At 54.0% G+C, this 18979-nt stretch overlaps 1 protein-coding gene across 1 annotated transcript; it reads right to left on the reverse strand.

Annotated features, from left to right (window-relative positions):
• Positions 1 to 4094: 4094 nt before the first annotated feature.
• On the reverse strand, positions 4095 to 18969 carry LOC147828189 (uncharacterized). The gene is made up of 8 exons (XM_087210972.1): positions 18956 to 18969; positions 17382 to 17451; positions 16764 to 16878; positions 15231 to 15344; positions 13877 to 13909; positions 12774 to 12923; positions 12515 to 12592; positions 4095 to 4868 (listed from the first exon to the last, which is right to left on the reverse strand). The coding sequence occupies exons 5-8, from the start codon at positions 13877 to 13879 to the stop codon at positions 4491 to 4493; spliced, it is 609 nt and encodes a 202-aa protein (XP_087067098.1). The 5' UTR covers positions 13880 to 13909; positions 15231 to 15344; positions 16764 to 16878; positions 17382 to 17451; positions 18956 to 18969; the 3' UTR covers positions 4095 to 4490.
• Between the last annotated feature and the right edge of the window lie 10 nt (positions 18970 to 18979).

Raw genomic sequence — 18979 nt, forward strand, 5'->3', positions numbered from 1 at the left:
CACCGGCCCCCACCTCTTCATCCCCTGGCCTCAAGGTGGCTTTGGGCACCTAATGCCAGAGACCCAGCCAGGCAGGAAGGCCCTCCCTACTCCTGGTGAGCACTTGGGCCAGAGCTTCTTTCCTAGGATGCCCTGCCCATGCACAGTGAGCCGGAAAATAGGAAGGAAGGACCAGAATTTCTGGTCACAGGAATTGTACCCCTGAGCTTGACGCCCAAGTCAGCGTTGGGCTCCTGAGCTGAACCTCTGGCTTTCTGGCCTGGATGTCCTTAGAGTCCCGGAACCTGCACAAGGACCTCAAGCCCAGGGCCATGGTCCAGAGAATGGCCAGGACGCTGGCCCGTGCTGCCCTAGCTCCTCATGGTGAGAGGAGGTCCTGTAACCAACTTGCCAGCTGCTGAGCTGCTGGGTCCGAAGCTGGTATCAAATGCCAGAGCCCACCCTGTGGCAGGGGCTGCTCACTGTGTGTGTCAGGCAGGGTGTCCATAACCTCACCCTGTCCTCACCTCAGCAAGAGGGGTCCTGGCTGTGGCACCCCCTTCCCTGTGACCATGGAGTCCATGAGAGACCGTGGCTTTGCCTGTGCCCCAGGACCCCATCAGCAGAGGAGCTTCTGACCGTGTCACCGATAAAGGCTGGTATGCACTGAACGTGTCCTGCTGGATCCTTGTATCAAAGTCCTAAGCCTGTGTCTCAGAATTTAGAGATGAATTAAGTTAAACGAGGCCAAAAGGGTGGGCCCTGTCTGAGATGGCTGGGGTCCTCATGAGAAGAGACGGGGACACAGAAAGAGGCAGAGGGAAGACCGTGGGCAGAGATGGTGGGAAGGCAGCCACCTGCAGCCAAGCTTCCTGGAGACTCAGAGCCTCCAGACCCTGCCTGCACCTTATACCAGAACTAGGAGTTGGGATGGCCCAAGGCCCATGTGTGGAAGCCTTAGTCCTCGGCTTGGCACTGTCGGGAATTGGGGGAAACTTATGAGACAGGGCTCAGGAGAGGTCGCAGGCCACTGAGGACATGTCCTTGAAGGGGACGGGGACCCTGGGCCTTCCGCTTGCTCTCTCTCCACCTCCCCAGACAGCATAGTGGAGAGCTTGCTCTGCCACACTTTCCCCACCGTGAGGTGTAGCCTCTCCTTAGCCCCTAAAGCAACTGGGCTTCCCAGCCATGGACTGAAGCCAGCAAAGCTGTAAAGCAAAACAAACCCGTTTTCTCTTCAAGTTGATGATTTCAGCTATTTTGTTACAGGAATGGAAAGCAAATATACCTTGATTTTGGATTTCCGGCCTCCAGAGTTGTGAGAAAACACATTTTGATTTTTAAGCCTCTTGGTCCATGATGATCTGTTACAGCAGAGCCCTCACAAACCAATGCACAGGTTTGCTGCTAGCAGCCCAGACCTCAAGTTCTTGTACAGAAGGGATGGAGCTCCCTCGTCCCTTCATTGCCCAGGGCCAGTCCTCTCGTCCCAGGGGGCACAGGCTGGTTGTAGGACGGGGACTGCAGGCAGGAGAGGAGGCCTGTGGGGGGAAGCAGGGGCCGGGGTGGGAAGAGTGGAACTAAGGAACTTTGCTTGCCACACAGCTCAGCTTCCTGTGGGACAGCAGGAGGGGAGGTGGTGACAGAAAGGAGCAGGCATGAAGGATGTGGGTGGCAGGGCCACTGATGGGACACAGGTGGCAGACCCTGAGCATGTAGAAGACAGCTGTGGTGGCACCTGTCCAGCCCACGGCCACATCCTCAAATTTCCCTAAGCCTCATGCTCGGCCCACAGTAGCCACGTTTATGTGAAGTGACTCTGTGGTCAGACCAAGTGTGGATCCTGACTTGGTTTAGGTCTGAAATGCCCTTCAGCAGCCCATGTGTTGGGCTGGAGGTATGGTTCAGTGGCAGAGCACTTGTCTAGCATGCGGGAGGTCCTGGGGTTTAGGCCCAGCATCTTTGGTCTTTGGGGGTGCCCTGGAGGGGACTGTGAGACCCCAGCCCCTTCCTGTCTCATTTTGTTTTTGTGGTTCATGTTGTGAGCAGTAAGTCAGGCATCTCAGGTATTTCATTATCCTGAGGCAAAGCTGAACAGCACAGATATTTGACCCAGGATCTTTTCCCCATCAGTGGCCCTGGGGAGCAGCCAGTCAGCTTCTGCAGGTCATCTGGGCAGAGGACAGGCAAACAGGGACTGGAGGTGGGCAGTGGCAGCCAGGTGCATAGACAAGGTAAAAACCACAGAAGAGGGACACAGAGGCAGGGAGAGGGAAGACACCAAGTTCGGGGGCTACATGGCCATAGAGCAGGAGGACCTTAAGGAGCAGGCCAAGAGTGCTCCTGGGGGCTTTGCAGTGTCTGGCCACTGAGACCTGTCTGCCCTTCTGACCACAGACCAGTGACCCACAGCCACCTAGTCTGTCCTTCTGTCTCCTCTCGGGCCCTGCTTCTGTGTAGCCCAGACAGCCCAACGGCAGGGTTTCTGAAATGTTCCCATGGCAACTCCCCAGCTGGCAGGAGGAAACACATGCTCATAAACTGGGGCATATTCCCATGTGGTCTGTGATGTGTTTGCAAGCTTTGTCATTCATCTGAAAGACTTACAATTTCGAGATTTGGGAATATTTTTCCAGCCTGCTTGTGCCTTCAGTCCTGGTGGCTATGGTGAGGCTGGGTCCCTGGGCCTGGTCACCACCCAGCTGCCCTCCTTCTTTCTTTTACCTGGCTGCTAGGATATGAGCAGCTTTTCTCTTCCATACCCTTCCACCATGCTGTTTTTGCCTTGGAGCCAGCTGACCATGAACTGAACTCATCAAAACTGTGAGCCAGTTGTGTGTGTCAGGTATTTTGTCCCAGGTATGAGAGAGCTGGCTAATACACTCTACAAGCCAATCTGCCTCCAGTGTGTATTTCTTGGGCTCAAATGACCCAGGTGAAGGGACCCATCAGGGGATGTACAACCCCATGGTTGTTGCCCTCAGTGATGGGAGCCGTGACAGACAAGAAGCTCCCCACAAAGCCACACTGACTCCTCCTTCTTGGGCCACACCTGGATTCCATGGCAGCCTTCTCTGTGTCTACATGTCATGTTTGAGCTCCCTGCAGGATGCCTGGATGTGGGTGTAAAAAGCCCAGCCTGCCACCTTTCTTTGGTGGCCTGGAAGCCATCTCAGAAGAAGCTTCCTGGGTGGAATAGCCTCCTGGTATGTTGGAGTCCTTGAGTGACCAACAGAGGATGCAGTACCCTGGTGACCTAGAACCTGTGAAGTGACAAGGTGAAGGCAATCTAGAGCAAGTCACTGCACTCCTGGGGGGGGTGTCCATCCCTCCCCACAAAGCACGGCACCTGTGACTGTCCCTTCTGTACCTTTCAGCCTGGCTAGGAGCCCTTAAATTAAATACCTCTCCCTGTCTAGCAGGACACTGAGGATGTTCATGTCTTTGTTTAAAAAAATCTCTGTATGCACACGACTTATAGAAACTGCAACGAAAAATTGACCAAGTTTGGCCTCAGATTCCAGTAGAACTGTCAGGCTGTGCCCTGGTGGTGGTGGTAGGGGGCGTTGCTGCTTGTTCTCCCAGGTGCTCTGGGTCTGAGTTTCCCAAGGGGCTCAGACTGGACCACCAAGTCCATCCCTGGATCGTAGCTCCCTTCTCCATTGCCTGGATGGTGACTCTGTTTCCCTGGAAGCCTCTCGTAACCAGCTGCAGATGGAAGAGAGGCTGAGAAGGGTGGGCACCACCCAGGTCCCATTCTGGCAGCAGGCGAGACCAAGGTGTGGAGCCCAGGCTGTGGCAGCTCAAGATAATGCGGGACAGAGAAGTGGAGGAAGGGACAAGGAACAACAGTTCCTGGAATGAATGAAAGGTCAAAGTTATGGGACCTAGAGAAAGCCTGTGAATGGCCCCTACATGGGTGACACAGCCACTCCAGCGATCCCTGTCACTTTGAAAAGGTGGGGGCAGCATGGTCATCACTGGCCATCCTGTTAAATCCATGCCAAGTCCAAAGCTTGGCCCTTTTCTGTTTGTGCGAACTTTACAGAAATTCACCTGCAAAGCTGAAGGCAGCCTGCAGGGAGAAGGGGGCAGATGGGAGCTGCCATTTAATTAATTCTCAGGATGGATTAGGGACAACTGGGCAGCCTGGACCCGGCCCCTGGGAACCCTCCGGAGGTCCTCAGGGCCCCTTGTTGGGTTCCCATGCCTGTGTGCCCTGGTCCTAGGTGGTTGGTCACGAAAACAGTGGTGCATGTGCTGGGCGGTAGGATGCCATGTGCTACACAGCACTGTGAGGATCACACTTTCTTCTCTGGTGAAATGCAGGGCATCTGCTGGAATCACCTGGGCTTGTGACGGTGTGGGTCCTGGCAGGTGTAGCACAGATATGTTTCAGACCGGAGCATCTCCCAGATGCCAGACTCTTATTGATGAGCAACAAAACCCAATACCTTTTGATAATAAACCAAGACAGAATACATTATGTTCAGGTCAGAAACAGAGATCTCTTAATCACAGGTTTTTGTGCCATTAGAGATTGGGCAGTGGAGATGGGAGTGACCAGGGGGTTCTGCAGATTTCCGGGCGAGGGCAAGAGCAGCGGCAGGATTCTGGGAGGACACTTGGATCATCTGGCTGGGAGGTGGTGACACTGTGTGCAGAGACTGAGTGGGACATTCTCCTGGCTGGGAGATAGGTGCATCCGTGGGCTGCAAGGTATCTCTGGCATGGAGACACACTCCCTGCTGTGTGGAAGGCAGATGCTCGGCATACATGGTGGGCTGGGTAAGGTGGTTGGACTTCCTGCTGGGTTGGCGGCAGATCTTCTGGTCACGGGAGGCCTGCTCACAGTGGGGACTGATCAGGGTGCTGTTGGTGTACCTCCCCTGAAAGGAAGAGGAGAGGGAGATCACCAAGATGCCAGTGGGAGTTAGGCCAGAGGCTGCAGGTGCCAGCTGAAGGGGATGAAGTCTGGGCCCATCGGGATGGGCAGTGTGGGCCTTCCTTGTTGATGCTGTGAATCAAATACAACCACAATCAAGATGGAGTCACTTGGGTCAAGTACTAATAAAAATGAAAATTAAAGTAGATAAAGCTGAGAGTTTATGAAGAAGGGCAACTCATGGATGGTTGTTGGAGAAGCACAATCGCAAAAGTCTCTGCCAGGACCACAACTTTGAACCAAGGCCACCACAAAGCTTTCAAATCAGTGGGTTTACAAATACACAGATTCACAGCAACCAGTAGATCCAGATGCTGAAGGCTCTTCCCTTTTTAAATCCCTTATACTGAAAAATACTGCTACAAAGACATCTATACATTAACTGTACAGCCAAGGCCACCTTTGTTATTGACCCTGTAATACCCTTTTATGAATCCTTGCAGCCAGGGAGTCTTGGTTCAAAATAACTACATAGTTGTTGTTTTGCCTTTCAAGTTCCCCTCTGCTTAGCCCTTTTAATAAGCCCTTGGTTTCTCCTGCTGTGCATGTTCCCACTGCCATGCTCTGCATCACCCCAATAAACTCATCATCACTGGAGAGTCTCTCATGGTTATTTAGTGTGGTATGTTTGGTGTCAGAAGTGGGATGTGAGAAGAGATCACCTGCAGAAGACATCAGTGACTCTGGGGACCAGGTGCAGTGCCCACCTTGACCCCTGTGTTCCCCCCTCTCTATGCTTACCTTTCTGCCCCAGTGCATCTTCTCTTAGGTGGGGCCCCTTTCATTTTGCCTGGGAGTTCCCATTGAATTTATTTGGGACCTATTTTGCATAAGGGTACCTTAATTAAAGAACCTTACCATTAGTCTTGGGACTATAACTTTTCTGTGAGCCTTTTCTGGTGTAAGGATAGGTGTCTTTCTGGTTTCTAAGAACTCACATTCTGTCTGTAAGAATCACAGCTCTTTTCTGGTGAATTCACTCTTGATTTTCCATGCTTGATTACATATTTCATTTTATCTGTACACTTAGTTTAAAAGTTTTGTTAATTCTCCTATTTTGATTTCATTTTTATATGTATCTATAAGTAATTTGGCTCTTTTACTCCCTGCTTGTTTCTGAACTTTTTTCAAGAGCAGAAATGAACATCTAAATGCTGAAAATGGTATGGCCGCTTAAAAGCCAACAAGGCACTTGATCTCCAAGGAAACAAGGGACTCTGATTTCTAAAGAAAAAAATCTCCTTTGTAAGGACAAATAGGTCACAGATAGGCAAGAGTACTATTATGACATCTGCCAGTCTCCAAACGATTTCCATGCAACTAGGGAAAATTGGTCACAGGCTAGACAAACTAGGACAAAAGTCATCCAACAAACCACAAATGAATTTGAGTCAGGTGCACTCATCAGAGCAAAACAATGTGCTCAAACCATTAAAATTAATTGATGGGGCTTGAAGGATTTTCCTATGTTCTTGAAAGATTCACAAGAGACAAAATAGGATCCCCGAATTCCAAAGCATGCAAAAAACTTCCTTTTTGGGGACTCTAACTGGCTTTATTATGGTACCTTCCCATGCACACCTTTCCACTGATTGGCAAATTATACCACAGATCTACTCTTCACCCACAACTCTGGGGTTCAAAAATCTGAATAGACACTGGCATTGGCAGGCAATAGCTCCTGGCTGGGCAAGTGCTACAGATGGGGAATCTGTCCTCTGCCCTGTCTCCTCCCCGGTCCCAGTTCTGAGTTTGTCTGCTGTGTTCTCACCCTCTCCCACACATGGAAAGAGGACCAAGAAAAGTGCCAGAAGAAATCACATGGAGCACCTTGTGTCTCAGCGCCCCCTACTGTGGGGCTTCACCTTGAAACGTGCAAAAGGGAAACAGTAGCTCAGAAAGAGGAAGAGGAACTCTGGGATTCTCCTGGGGTTCACATTCCCAGGCAGGTGTCTCCATTCCTGATGTCCCCAACAGCCAAGGAGCCCAAGCTGCCTGTCCATCCTGATGCTGAAGAGGGCATCTGCTGCCAGGTGCAGGCGATGACCAGTGGGCCTGGATTGAATCTAGAGACAGGACCTTGAGAACTCCTGGTCATGTGGCTTTATTGGTGCACCTGGCTGTCCCTTCTGTCTGCCATGGTGTGGTCCAGCTTTCTTTATAACTGCAGGAGTTTCTTTTTATCCCCTTTTGTGAGATAGAAAAGGTAGAGATCAGGTCAAGCAATCCAATGTGGCTGAGCCAGGTTCTGCTGTGGTCACCCTTGAAACTGCCACAGGGGCTCCTCTTCATTCACTGCAGTTGTTCCCAGAATAGATTCCTGTCCCTTCATGTACATCAGAGAGGAAAAGCCTCCTTATGTCAGAAAGGACCGTAAGTCTACTTGCAGGAGCATGTCTGACTGGGCATGCTCATCCATCCATTTATTCATTTGCCTATTCATTTGTCAACAGAGAGCTTTTGTTTATTTATTTATTTATTTATTTTTGGTCCTGGGGATCGAACTCAGGACCCTGCGCTTACAAGGCAAGTGGGAGAACCACTGAGCCAAACTCCTGGCTCAACAGAGAGCTTTTATCTGTGAGTCCAGACACAAGACCACTGCTTCAGCAAAGCTTGTTCCTGTCAACACTCACACCCACATGGCTGCTGTATGTCTGTCTCCCGCCTCCACATAAGTGCGATGATAACTGTTGTTGAGAACAGCTTGACTTGGATAACAAAGACAGTGTTTGATTCTTGCCTTTCGCTTCATGAAGTCCAACCTGCCCCAGGGCATTTGTACTGGTTGTTTCTTCTCCTTGGAAGGAGTTCCTCTGATTTTCACTTCACTGACTTACTCTTACCAACTCATTTTCAGTGTAAATGTCAGTGTCTTCTCTGGCCAGCCAGACATTTGCTGGCATATCAGAGACTTCCAATTCTCTGGACCATATGTGTTCTCCCCTGACATTCCCCAAAGAAAATGTAAGCCCATCATGATGGTGGAACTTTCTTCTGCTTCACTGTATGTCCTCAGCACCTGATGTGGAATAATCTTTGCTGAATTAATGGGGACAGTTAACCCCATGACTGTTTTCCTTTGTGAGTTCTTCCCACTGCTTTAATGCTTGCCTAGATCTCTATGCTGACATAACTTACTTGCATTTTATCGTACTTCTTAGCAGTAATACTTTTTACCTATTTAACATTTGAAACCACTTGGGATTTATTCTATTATGTCATGAAATGAAGCTTCAGTTTGTACTTTTTCCCAATAGCTTGTCAAATTTTACAAAGTTGGGCCTGAGGATTTAGCTCAGTGGTTCCACAGCCTGCCCCGCAAGTGCATGCTCCTGAGTTTGATCCCCGGTACCAAAAAAAGTTTTTACAAAATCATTAAACAAGCAGTAAACATACATAAGTCCATCTGAGTATGCCCGCATTCCCAGTTTGATCGCCTTGGGCAAGTGCTGTAACTGCAAAGCATATTTATTCCAGGTGGTGCTTGGTTGATTTGGGGCTATTTTAATTGTTGGAGCTTAAGGTCTTGATGATATAGGATAAGGCAAAGTTTCCTTCACTATTTTTCCCTTTTCAAAATTCCTTAAAGGTTCTAGACTCTTTACTATTTTGAGTGAACTTTAGAATCATTTTGATCAAATTCCTTAAAATATTTCATTACAATTTTCACTAAAGTAGTATGATGCTCATGACTTGCTCTGGGAAAATATGACACTATGGTTCAGGCTTTTATATTTTCAAATCTTCACTTACAGCAATGAGTAAGGCTTTGTGATGTCTTTTCATCACAAGTGGGTATATTTCTGTTGCATAGGCATTTGGGTTTTTATTGTTTCTAGGAACAGAATGGAATCTGTTTTGCTTATTTCCAGATTTTCGGCATATTTACTCTCGAACATGTGCAATCATCCCAGGCCTAGCGCTTACCCCTCAAGAGCACGAGTGCAGGGGAGGGGGCTGGAGCTGCAGGAACATGCATGGAGATGGGTCGGGGACACCACACCACAGGGCCTGCCTCCAGTGGGCTGCAGAGGCCCAGAGTCTGTGTAATTGCAAGGGGAGGGGGAGGTTCCTCTTTCCTGTCAGCCTGTCTACCAAATGCAGAGGTCTGAGCCAGCAAACAGTTATTTCTTACGTCACTCAACCACTTCACAGTGAAGGGACATTTCCCAAAGTTATCAGCAAGAATTTGACAGATGGCTTTTTCTTCCAGTGCTGGGAGCTCTGTTTCTGTATTTCCTGATTATTTCATAGAGGTGTGTGTGCTTGCGTGTGTGTGTGTGTGTGTGTGTGTGTGTGTGTGTAGGTGGGTGGGGTCAGAGGACTGCCAGCTGCCATGGCAAACCTATACCTGGGACCTGAGACTTTGGCTTGCAGGACAGTTAGGTTAGAATTCCTGGGCAATGGAGCGCCACCACTTGGCTTTATCACAGTGTCCCTTGGCCTAGTTCCTCCCACGTCAAGGTTAGAAGGAGAAGAATGCAGGTGCCCCTTGCTCCTGAATGCATTCTGTGGCCCATCTGTCACTACGCTGTGACTGCTACCCAGAACAACGGTTTCCCAGCAAATAACAGGTATGTTCAAAGTTAGGAAGTCAGCAAGTAGTATGAAAACCAAGATACAAATATTCACAAGTGTTTTGTAGGTAGCCCATTTTGGGCAGAAAGATGTACTTTCTGGATATTTTCATAGATCTCACCCTGACAGTATGATGCTGGGGACATTGCTTCCCCTGGGTCATTTCACGGCACAGTGATAATCCTGCATTCTGAAACCATCACTAAACATCAGAGGCTCAGTTTCCATGGCTGCGATATGCACTGTGGTGACCACCTTGTATAACAGAAGGGGTCCCTGGAGCTGAGCTGCTGGAGGCAGGCCCTGTGGTCTCCTGGCTATGGGCAACTTACTCCACTTTGCAGACTCTAGCTTCCCTGCAACCATAGTTGTTGGTTTAATTAAAAGCACCCATTTGTGGGAAGCACTCAGAACAGAGTCTATATAAAAGGCAGCTGCAATCCCTCGGGGGCTGCCATGACAATGAATCACCCAAGATGTCCAGATCAGCCTTCCCTTGATTAACTTTAGGCCCCTTTCCTTCCAGACCCACCACACCCAAAATTCCTCAGGAAAACTGCAAGTCCATAAGTTGGCTTAACTGAGAAAGTGGAGTAGAAACCTGAACCTAAGATAAAGGAACAGGTTGATAGGAATCAAAGAATGCTTACATTATCCATCCTAAAATTAAAAAAAAAAAACCAAAACCAAAACCAAAGCCTGGGCTCATACCTGTAATATGGACCAGCATCCTTCTGGGGTGTGGGCCACCTTTTCCTGATGTCTCCATCTCCCTCCAAGAGAAGCAGTTTCTGGCTTCCAGAAATAATATGCCTCTCTCCCTTGGGCCTGATCTCTATTCCTTTGAGTGTATTCCCTTTAATTTCTATCTAATAAACCTTTCCTGTGTCTCTTACTGATGAGTCTTGAAAATCATTATTTTTTGGGATGGCAGTCAGTGAACCTACAGATCAGGACCGTGTGAGTTAGGTTCCTTATTCAGCTCTGGGGACTGCCTTGGACCCTGTCTGGTGACATGGGGTAGCAGCTCCTATAAATTCTAGGCCAGGTTCATATGAACAGGCTCATTACCTGTGGAGCTTGTTTTCATGCCCAGGTCAGCTACCACCTGACACCAGGAGGAGGAGGAGGAGTTTGGAGAGCCCCCTGCCAGTCCTATGGGCAAGACTCTGAGCACAGCTTCAGGAAGAGGGGTGTGGGGCACACAGGTGACTTGCGGAGAGAGAGGGCCAGCAACACCTGTCCTGGGAAGGACACCTGGTTGATGGTGCTACCCTGTACCTGGGATCAAGATGCTGGGGTGGTGAAGTTACCTAAGCTGGCCACCAGTGGGTTCCCACAAGACAGGATCCTCTGGTGCTCAGCCAGAGGGGCACCCCCGATGATGTAGCCCCAGGCTCATCCCAGCAAGTGGGAACCTAGCTGAGCTTGCCGAGTAGGCTAGGCTGGTGTCAGGGCCCTGTGTACTCTGCAGAGCTCTCTCAGGGCACAGTGCACAGGAGACACACCTTGGACTTGGGTGCCTGGCCAAAACCTTATCAGACACTCAGGAGGGCCTCTAGTACTACAGTAGGAATGGATGAGGTCAAATTAGATGGTGGCACAGGAGCCAGAAGGAAGGCCAGGTCTAAGTAGTATGAGCTTCCCTGGGTTCCAGAAAGAGCTCTGTTGATTGAACATAGCCCTGGATGCTGGCCCTGACTATCTGGGTGCCCTTGGGAAACTTCCTGTCACCCTATGGGCCTCTGCATGGCCACCAGTGACACAGGGCTCCTCGCCATAGGATTGCAGGGTGAACCTGCCGAAACAGTAGTGGAGGGGGCCTGGCACAGCTGGGCAGCTGTTAGAGTTCTCTACAACCACTGGGAGCCTGCCGCCAAGCCTTTGTGACAGGGTTGCCCTCAGATCCTGAGCCTCACCCTCTGAGCTTCGTTCCAGCATCCACTACCTGGTCTGTTGCTTTCCTCTGCTTGGGGGAAGGCATTTTCACACCTCTGCCCCTTGCTCTGTCCTCCCTCTCCAGTGGACACTGGATGTCACCCCAGTCCAGTGCATAGGACAGGAATGGAGTACAAGGGCCACTCGGGCTGTGATAATGGGAGCCCCGCAAGAAGTAATGTGGAGAATGGGCATGCAGACAAGCAGGGCAGGCCTGAGAACCCCATCAGAGAGAGACCAGAGCCCCCTGCTGGAGAAGCCACAGCCTCCATGCCAAGCAGCCCTGCTGGAGTTCCTGGGCCTGGGTGCCTAGCTGCTTTTCCTGAGCAGCACCAGGGCGTCCAAGCAACATGGACCTTCTAGATATTCCATGTGCCCAGCCACTGAGACGGAGTTGCCTGATTCAGGGAGCAAGGCACCAAACATCCTCCTGTCCCCAGCCCTGTTTGTGCAGAGGGCTGGGCTGTGGCCCAGGAGCATCTAGAGGTTTAGGGACTTGGGCCTGAGCAGGACAGGCCTGAGCAGGACAGTCCTGAGGCTGACCCAGCAGGGATCTGGGCAGTGGGGAAGAGGGAGTCAGGCTCAAATTCAAGTTCTGATTTCTCCCTCTGAGGCTCTGTCATGCAGACTCTCTGGGCTTCTGTCCCCTGGGTAAACTGGGAAAAAATAATTGGCTACCGTAGTTTGTGGGAGGATTACAAAGGAACACAGGGACAGTCCTGGGCTCTCAGCTGGCCTGAAGGAGGATGTGGTGATTACCAGCCCTCAGGGGCAGGACATTCCAAGGAAACAATCCTAATTATGTGGCTTCTCCCCATGGTTGCCAGACAATGACACATCTGGTAAATGGGTCTGTGCTGGATAGCCTGGTCCACCTGTCTTCCTGGCCCAGCTCACCAGTCAAGGGTTGGCATGGGTGCCACATCAAGACACCATCTGGGAAGCTATGAGCTCCATGTCCCGTGTCCTGGGGGGCCCGCTCAGCATGTGCCTGGCTCAGCCCTGAGCCACATCCCAGAAACAAAGCAGGGGTCATGCTATCCAAGGAGAGCTTTCCAGCGTTCCACTCACCGTTCTGGGCTGACAACATGTCCGTGGCATTTGGTGGCAGCTTGGGTAGCCACAGTTGCAGGAGGAACCCAGATTTCCCTGAAACACAAATGTGGCACTCAGGAAGCAGCATAGCATAGACATGGCCAGGTTTCTGGCTGTCCACTGGCACCAAGAACCACAGTGCCACAGAGCCACGTGCCCTCCCAGGCTCAGGGCCCAGAGCTCCTGTCCCCAGAGTGACCATCAGGGTCATGGCCCCCACCCTAGGCCTTCTCACCTTTATGGTTCTGGCCTTCCTGCACCCGCAGCGGTGGACGATCACAGTGGGCCTCGTGTTTATAGGAGGAGGAGGAGGAGGTAGGGGTGGCTGCCGAGAAGGAGTGTATGGTGGGGGAGGAGGAGGAAGCAATTTCTCCCTTTCTGGCTCCTAGAAGTGAAAAAGAGCTGTCTGAAGGCCCTGGGGAGCAGAGACATGGGGACCTCGACCTGGCACCTGCATGTGGGGTCAGCTAAGGTTTCGGGGTGACAGAAAGGACAGTAAGCAGCACCCACAGCGAGGGGAGGGCCCTGTGTGGAAGAACAGCCAAACTCCCCTGCTTCCCACATCTGGCTCTGCCCCGACTGCCCACAATCCCAGGGCAGAGCCTTGGTCTCCTGAGGTCCCCCTGGCTGGCCAAAGACTGGCAAGGGGCTGTGCAGGGATCAGGGCATTGGCAGGTGACTGTCCCCTCCCCCTGGCCTTGCAGATGCCACCTCCCCAGGCCACAGTGCTGCAAGCACAGGTCCCAGGCAGCACCCTGTTTCCTGGTACCCCCTGCCGGGTCCCCTGGCCCAGCCACTTAGCACTTCCGGTCCCACTCAGCTGAGCCCCAGGCTGCCCCCGCCCCATCCCTGTGCTCTCCTGGGGAGAGCCTCGCAGCTCAGCCCCCAGACCTCTCCACCCTCAGCCCTGTGTCCACAAGGCTGGGCCCAGCCCAGCCCTGGCCCTGCAGGAGACAGAGATGAAGTTGAATCCAAGGGAGCCCAACACAGCCAGGGTGGACACAGAGCCAGCTCTCCTTTCCCAAAACCCTGAGTGTTCAGATCCCAGAAACACCTTTGGGGCTGAATAGCCCATCAGGGCAGTAGGGACGGTGGCTGCTGAAGCAGGTCCCCAAGGTGCTCTGTCTGTGACAAAGGTCAGGACCAGCAGGTGTTGGGGCCTGGGGGTGCTGTCTGGGGATGTCACTGAGTCTCCTGTTATTCCCTCCTTGACCCTCTGTCCCCTCTCCTTCACACAGGTGGGTGGAAGATTTGGGCACAGGCTTCCCGGTTGCCTCATTTGATGGTTGCTACCCTGCATGGACCTGTGCCAGCATCAGGACACAAAGCAGGACTCACCATTTGTGGCCTGGGCGCGGGTGGTGGCTTGGGCTGGAACATAAAGAAACACAGCATGGGCTGAGAGTGTAAGGGTTGCTATGGTTTCACTGAGAGTTCCCCAAATGCCTTGTGCGGAAGACTTGTGCCTAGGATCAGGAGGTGCTAGAGCCTGGGGGTGCTGTCTGGGGACGTCATTGAGTCTCCTGTCCTCTCCTTGACCTCATGTCCCACTTCCTTTGCCCAGGGGGGTGGGAGAACCTAGGCACAGACTGCCTGGTGCCCCTTTGGAAGGACAGCACCGTCCTGGGTGTGTGAAGACGTCTGGACTCAGACCTCCACTAACCGTTTCAGGCTCAGGTGGAGGTGGTGGTGGCTCCTGGCGGTGCTGGAATGGAAGACAGACACAGCCCGGGCTGCTGGGGTGGGTGGGCTCTGCCTGAGCCCTGCAGCCTAGGGGACCCTGGTCTGAAGCAGCAAGTAGGACACAGGCTTGGGGTGCATGTTGGGCACCCTGTCTCTGTGGCACTGTGCCCAGAAGCCCACCTGACCCACCCCTCCCTCTATGGTGGGCCAAGGCACTGTCACCCCCAACCCACCCTGCACCACAGTGCACTCCGGCCTCTTCCTCCCTCTGGGAACCTGGCTGTCCTCAGCCCTCCCTGCTGATCCTTGCCAGGTGCACCCTACCATCCCTGCTGGCTCTGTCCTGGCCAGAGCCATGCACCTGTTCCGGGCTGGACATCAGCCCCTTCAGGCCTGCTCTCTACTCCCTCCTCCAGTTCTGGATGCCTCCTTCCACCTAGTTGCCCAGTGCTCTGCATGCCCTGCACCCCAGGCTCTGCTGTGCTCAGGCCCTGGCCGCAACCAGGCACTGGTGACATTTCCCTTGTGGCCGAGCAGAGGCTGCTCTGAGCTCCCCGTGGGTGGATGGCGGTCGCTCCGTCCTCTTCCGCCCAGCCCAGCTCAGGCCTCACACTCTGCTCAGTGACAGGGGCGGTGTGTATGGTGTGGAGACATGTAGGTAGGTCCCGTGGGATTCAAGGCACAGCTGCCCCAGCCAGTCCTCCCTGGTCAGCACCACCCTGCATCTGGGCCTTCGGTGCTCCATGGGTGCCCTGTCTCCTTCCCCACACAGAGGCTCCTGGATATGTGTCCTCCTAGGGTCTGCAGACTTTCTGATGAGGGCCCCTGGAGTGATCTCTCTTCTGGAAACGAGGCCTAAGGGAGCCTGCCTAGAACTAGGGTTGTGACCCTGAGTCACAGGAAAACCTTGGAGCAGATGGAGATGGTCCACAGCTGGATCACGGGCTGCCACATGTCCCTGTCCCTTGGCAGGAAGGTGTGTGCAGTGCCGGGTAGCAGAAACCCTTACCTTCCTCCACCACAGTCCCCAGCAACAGCACAGCAGCAGTGGGATCAGCAGCAGGGCTGGCAGGAATTTCAGGTAGGGCTTGATTTGGGACCCTCCTCCTAACACAGGGCGACTCTGTGGAAAAGGATGAGGCCAATAGCATGAAGGGCTGGCACTGGGCATGGCTAGGGGGCTTCTTCCTGAGCGCCCACCTGGCTTCCCATCTTCCCCTCCTCCTCCACACAGTGCCAGGCATGAGGGACATCATGGAGCAGGGGCCGGCCCTGACCCTCAGGCTGCAGGCTGCACCTCTGCCCCACTCAGAGCTCTGCACTTAGCCCAGACAAGGATGCCCAGGAGCCCCTGTGTGACCCCAGCCTCACTGCTCACCTCGGGGCCAGCACAGCTCGTCCTGAGGACACAAAGAGCTACAGGTGCCATGTTGGGGAGGCCGGGCTGCTGGGGATCCCAGGGAGGACAGGAAACTGGGGCCCCTCAGGCCTTGCTGCCCACCTCCCAGTTCTGGATCATGGGCTCACCTCACCCTCCCCGAGCCTCAGTGAGCCCCTGTGCAGAGGAGTGGGAGCCACCTCCTGCCCATGCACTCAGGGGCTCAGAGAGTTTGGGGGAGCCCAGCTCAGGCCCCATGCACACGGGTGAAGTAAGGGGTGTCCGTGGTTGTCACAGTGAAGGTTCACAGGCTGCCTGGCTGGCCTCCCCTGAGTCAAGGGCTAGGTCGGGGAGGATGCACAGGGGACAGGGCTGAGAGCACAGAAGGAGCAGTGCTGGCTGTGGGCTGGCAGATCCCAGGTCTGCACCTGCTCTCTCTCCTGCCTGTGCTGTCCCCGCACAGCTGTAACAGGTGGACCCTGAGATCAGATGCTACCCTGTGTGTGGCTGTGCAAGGATCGGCCAAAGCAGACACATGGGGGCGATCACTCTGTGGGTCCCCACGGGCTGAGCCTGGACCTGGGTGGCAGTGGTGAACAGCCCTCTTCCTCCAGGGAGGTCCTCCCACCCTTGGCCCTGCCTGAGGGCTGGTGACAGGGCTGGGAGAAGCCCCCTGTTGGAGCAGCATCTTCCCTCCCAGGGTGTCTGACTGTGCTGAGCTGACACACCTGGACAGCATCCCCAAGCCCAAGAGGGAGGAAAGCTCTGTGAGTGACAGAGCAGGCAGGGGGCTAATGGGAGCTGAGGCAGGAGGAGGGCAGGAAGGGGCAGAGTACACTGCAGATGACCGGGCTGTCACCATGCAGGCTTCAGCCTAGGCTCCTGAGTGGCTTTGGGCCATCACTGTATCTGGGGCACTGATTCAGTGACACAAACTCCTACCCCAGCTGGTGGGACTCCAGATTCCTGTGCCTATGACACCCATGTGCCAGGGCTGGGTGCCTTGGACCTTTGGATAGGCTCCAGGCAGAAGCTTCCTCCTCCCTGAGTGGCCGAGGGAGAACCCAGGTGGGGCCCAGGGTCTGTGTGCTCAGTTGCTGTCTGTATTGCTGAGATCCCCTGCCTTGACTTCCCCAGGTGGATTGTGTCCACTTCAGGGCTCACCAGAGTCGGGGAGTGCAGTCCTACCGTGGGGTTCACACAGTTGGTGCTGGTGATTTTGAATTTGTTCCCAATGAAGCTGGTGCCATTGTTCAGGCTGAGGTCAACAGAGAGCTTCCTGTGCACAGAGATGCGGCAGATGGTGAGCACCAGCCGGGGTGCTGCAGCCCAGGGCCACCCTCTCTAGAGTCCCAGCATCTGGAGCTCCCAGAGGGAGGGCAGGTGGGTCCTGAATTCTCCTTCCAGTCACTGCAATGCCAGCCTCAGCAAGGGCTGCAGCTCAGGCAGTGAGTGGCCCTCACGGCGGATGGTGCCATCCTTGCCATGGCTGAGGGACCAGGGAGGTCTGAACAGCATCACCGTCACACTTCTATCACGCACTGTGTGGTCCTGGCCGGGAAAGGTGACCCGGAGGAAAGGCAGCCATGCCTGGCCCAGCCTCTCCTGCACCTGCCCTCAGCAGTGCCTGGGCCTCTGTGCGTCCCTGGGCACCTTGAAGGTCACCCCCAAGGACAGGTGGGGAGGGCGCCTCAGCCCAGAGCAGGCCGACCCCAGGACAGGAGATGGTGGCAAACAGGCCACATTGTCCCCACCTCTAGGACCCAGAACCACGGCACTTACCATCCAGGCTCATCTATCCTCGGCCCAGGACAGGTTATGGAATCTTCTTCCACACTGGTGGGTTTTCTTTCTAAAAAACAATGGCACCCAGGTGTCTGTGCACCTGTCTTTCCCCCATGCCCTCCACCTGCCCTGGGCCAGCAGAGCCACCACTGAGCCCAGTCCAGCACCTCCTGCCCTCCTTCCTTTCTAAGACCCCTGCTCAGCTCCTTCTCTCCTGGGCTCTGAGCAGTGCTGGTGTGTGACAGGGGAAGGCAGCGAAGGTTCCAACTTCCCGGGCTCAGTGTCAGGGATGAAGGGGACAGAGGAAACACTGCAAAGCGAGCAGCCCAAAAGGCAGGCGCATGGTGCTGGGGGGTCCAGGCCACCTGTACCGCCTTTGGAGATGCAGTTGCTCTTTGAGAGACACTGAAATATCGGCACTGAAATGGTGCCAGCCCTGGAACTGGATCACAATGCTCTGTGGTGCAGGCGGTAGGAACCCAGAGGACATGGGTAGGCACCCCAGAGAGCAGGCACCAGGCTTCAAGTTCCATGCAAGTCTTGTTCCCCTTGCAGGCAGGGGCCTGGTCTGTCAAGTCAGCTCTGCCTGAGCAGCAGGTTTCAGCTGAGCCCAACCAGAGCAGCAGCAGCTGGGAGTGACGCATGGGAGCAGAGGCTGGGCTGTGTGAGTGGCAGGTGCCAAGGCCTGTGGCAGGAACTGAGGGGCTTGTGGAGGAGGGAAGGATGGGAGCCCAGTGGTGGGTGTCAAGTGGAGGACTGGGTTTTGCTCCTGGTGCAATGAATCCTTGTGGGTGGGCAGATCCTGGGCACCGTGTGGACGGCAGTATTGTGGGACTAGCTGGGGGACTGGGTGTGAGAGGACCAAGGGTGACCCTGGGATTTGACCATAGGGACCAGGTGGGGTCATTACTGAGCTGGGGCAGCCTGTGGAGGAAACGAGGATGTTTGATGATTTCACTGTTTCCTTCCTTCCTCCTTTCTTTCCTTCTTTCCCTCCCTCCCTCACTCCTTCCCTCCTTCCCTCTCTTCCTCCAGAGCCTGACAACCATTCCATAACGTGTAGGAGTGGAAACCTCCCAGTCTGGAGCCCAGTCCTCCTCAAGTGGAGCTGTGCTTGCATGCTTGGGATGCTCGGGATGCCCACTCTCTGGCCTGGAGCTTCCAGGTCCAGTGTCCCCTCTGCAAGCTGGAGTGGATGGTTTCCCAGCAGCTTCTCTGTGCACCTGGCCAGGCTCAGAGCCCAGGGCTGCAGTGTTCTCCCTGTAGCAGACTCCTGCCTGGGCTTCCAGCTCTCAGGGAAGGGTGTGGAGGACCAGGTGAGACAGATGCTGCTGTGAGGCCAGCCCAGGCTCACACCAGCCTGCCGAGGGTGAGACCTACTCCAACCCGCTCCTGGGGTGCTGGGGTTTACCAATACCCACTTTGCAGAGGAGGAAGGGTCCCTGCTCCACCTGTCCCCTAACCTCATGGCATCCTCTGGGAATGGTCAGCCCTGGCTGGAGGCTTCCAGTACTGAGGGGAAGGATGTCCTGAGGGAAAACATGTGACCTAGAGGCAACCAGGAGCCATACCAAAGATGGTGCCACCGAACTTGA

The sequence above is a fragment of the Heterocephalus glaber genome, unplaced genomic scaffold (assembly GCF_053883595.1).
Source record: "Heterocephalus glaber isolate CG9 unplaced genomic scaffold, H.glaber_assembly_v1.0 deba00001236, whole genome shotgun sequence".
In the NCBI taxonomy this organism is placed as follows: Eukaryota; Metazoa; Chordata; class Mammalia; order Rodentia; family Bathyergidae; genus Heterocephalus; species Heterocephalus glaber.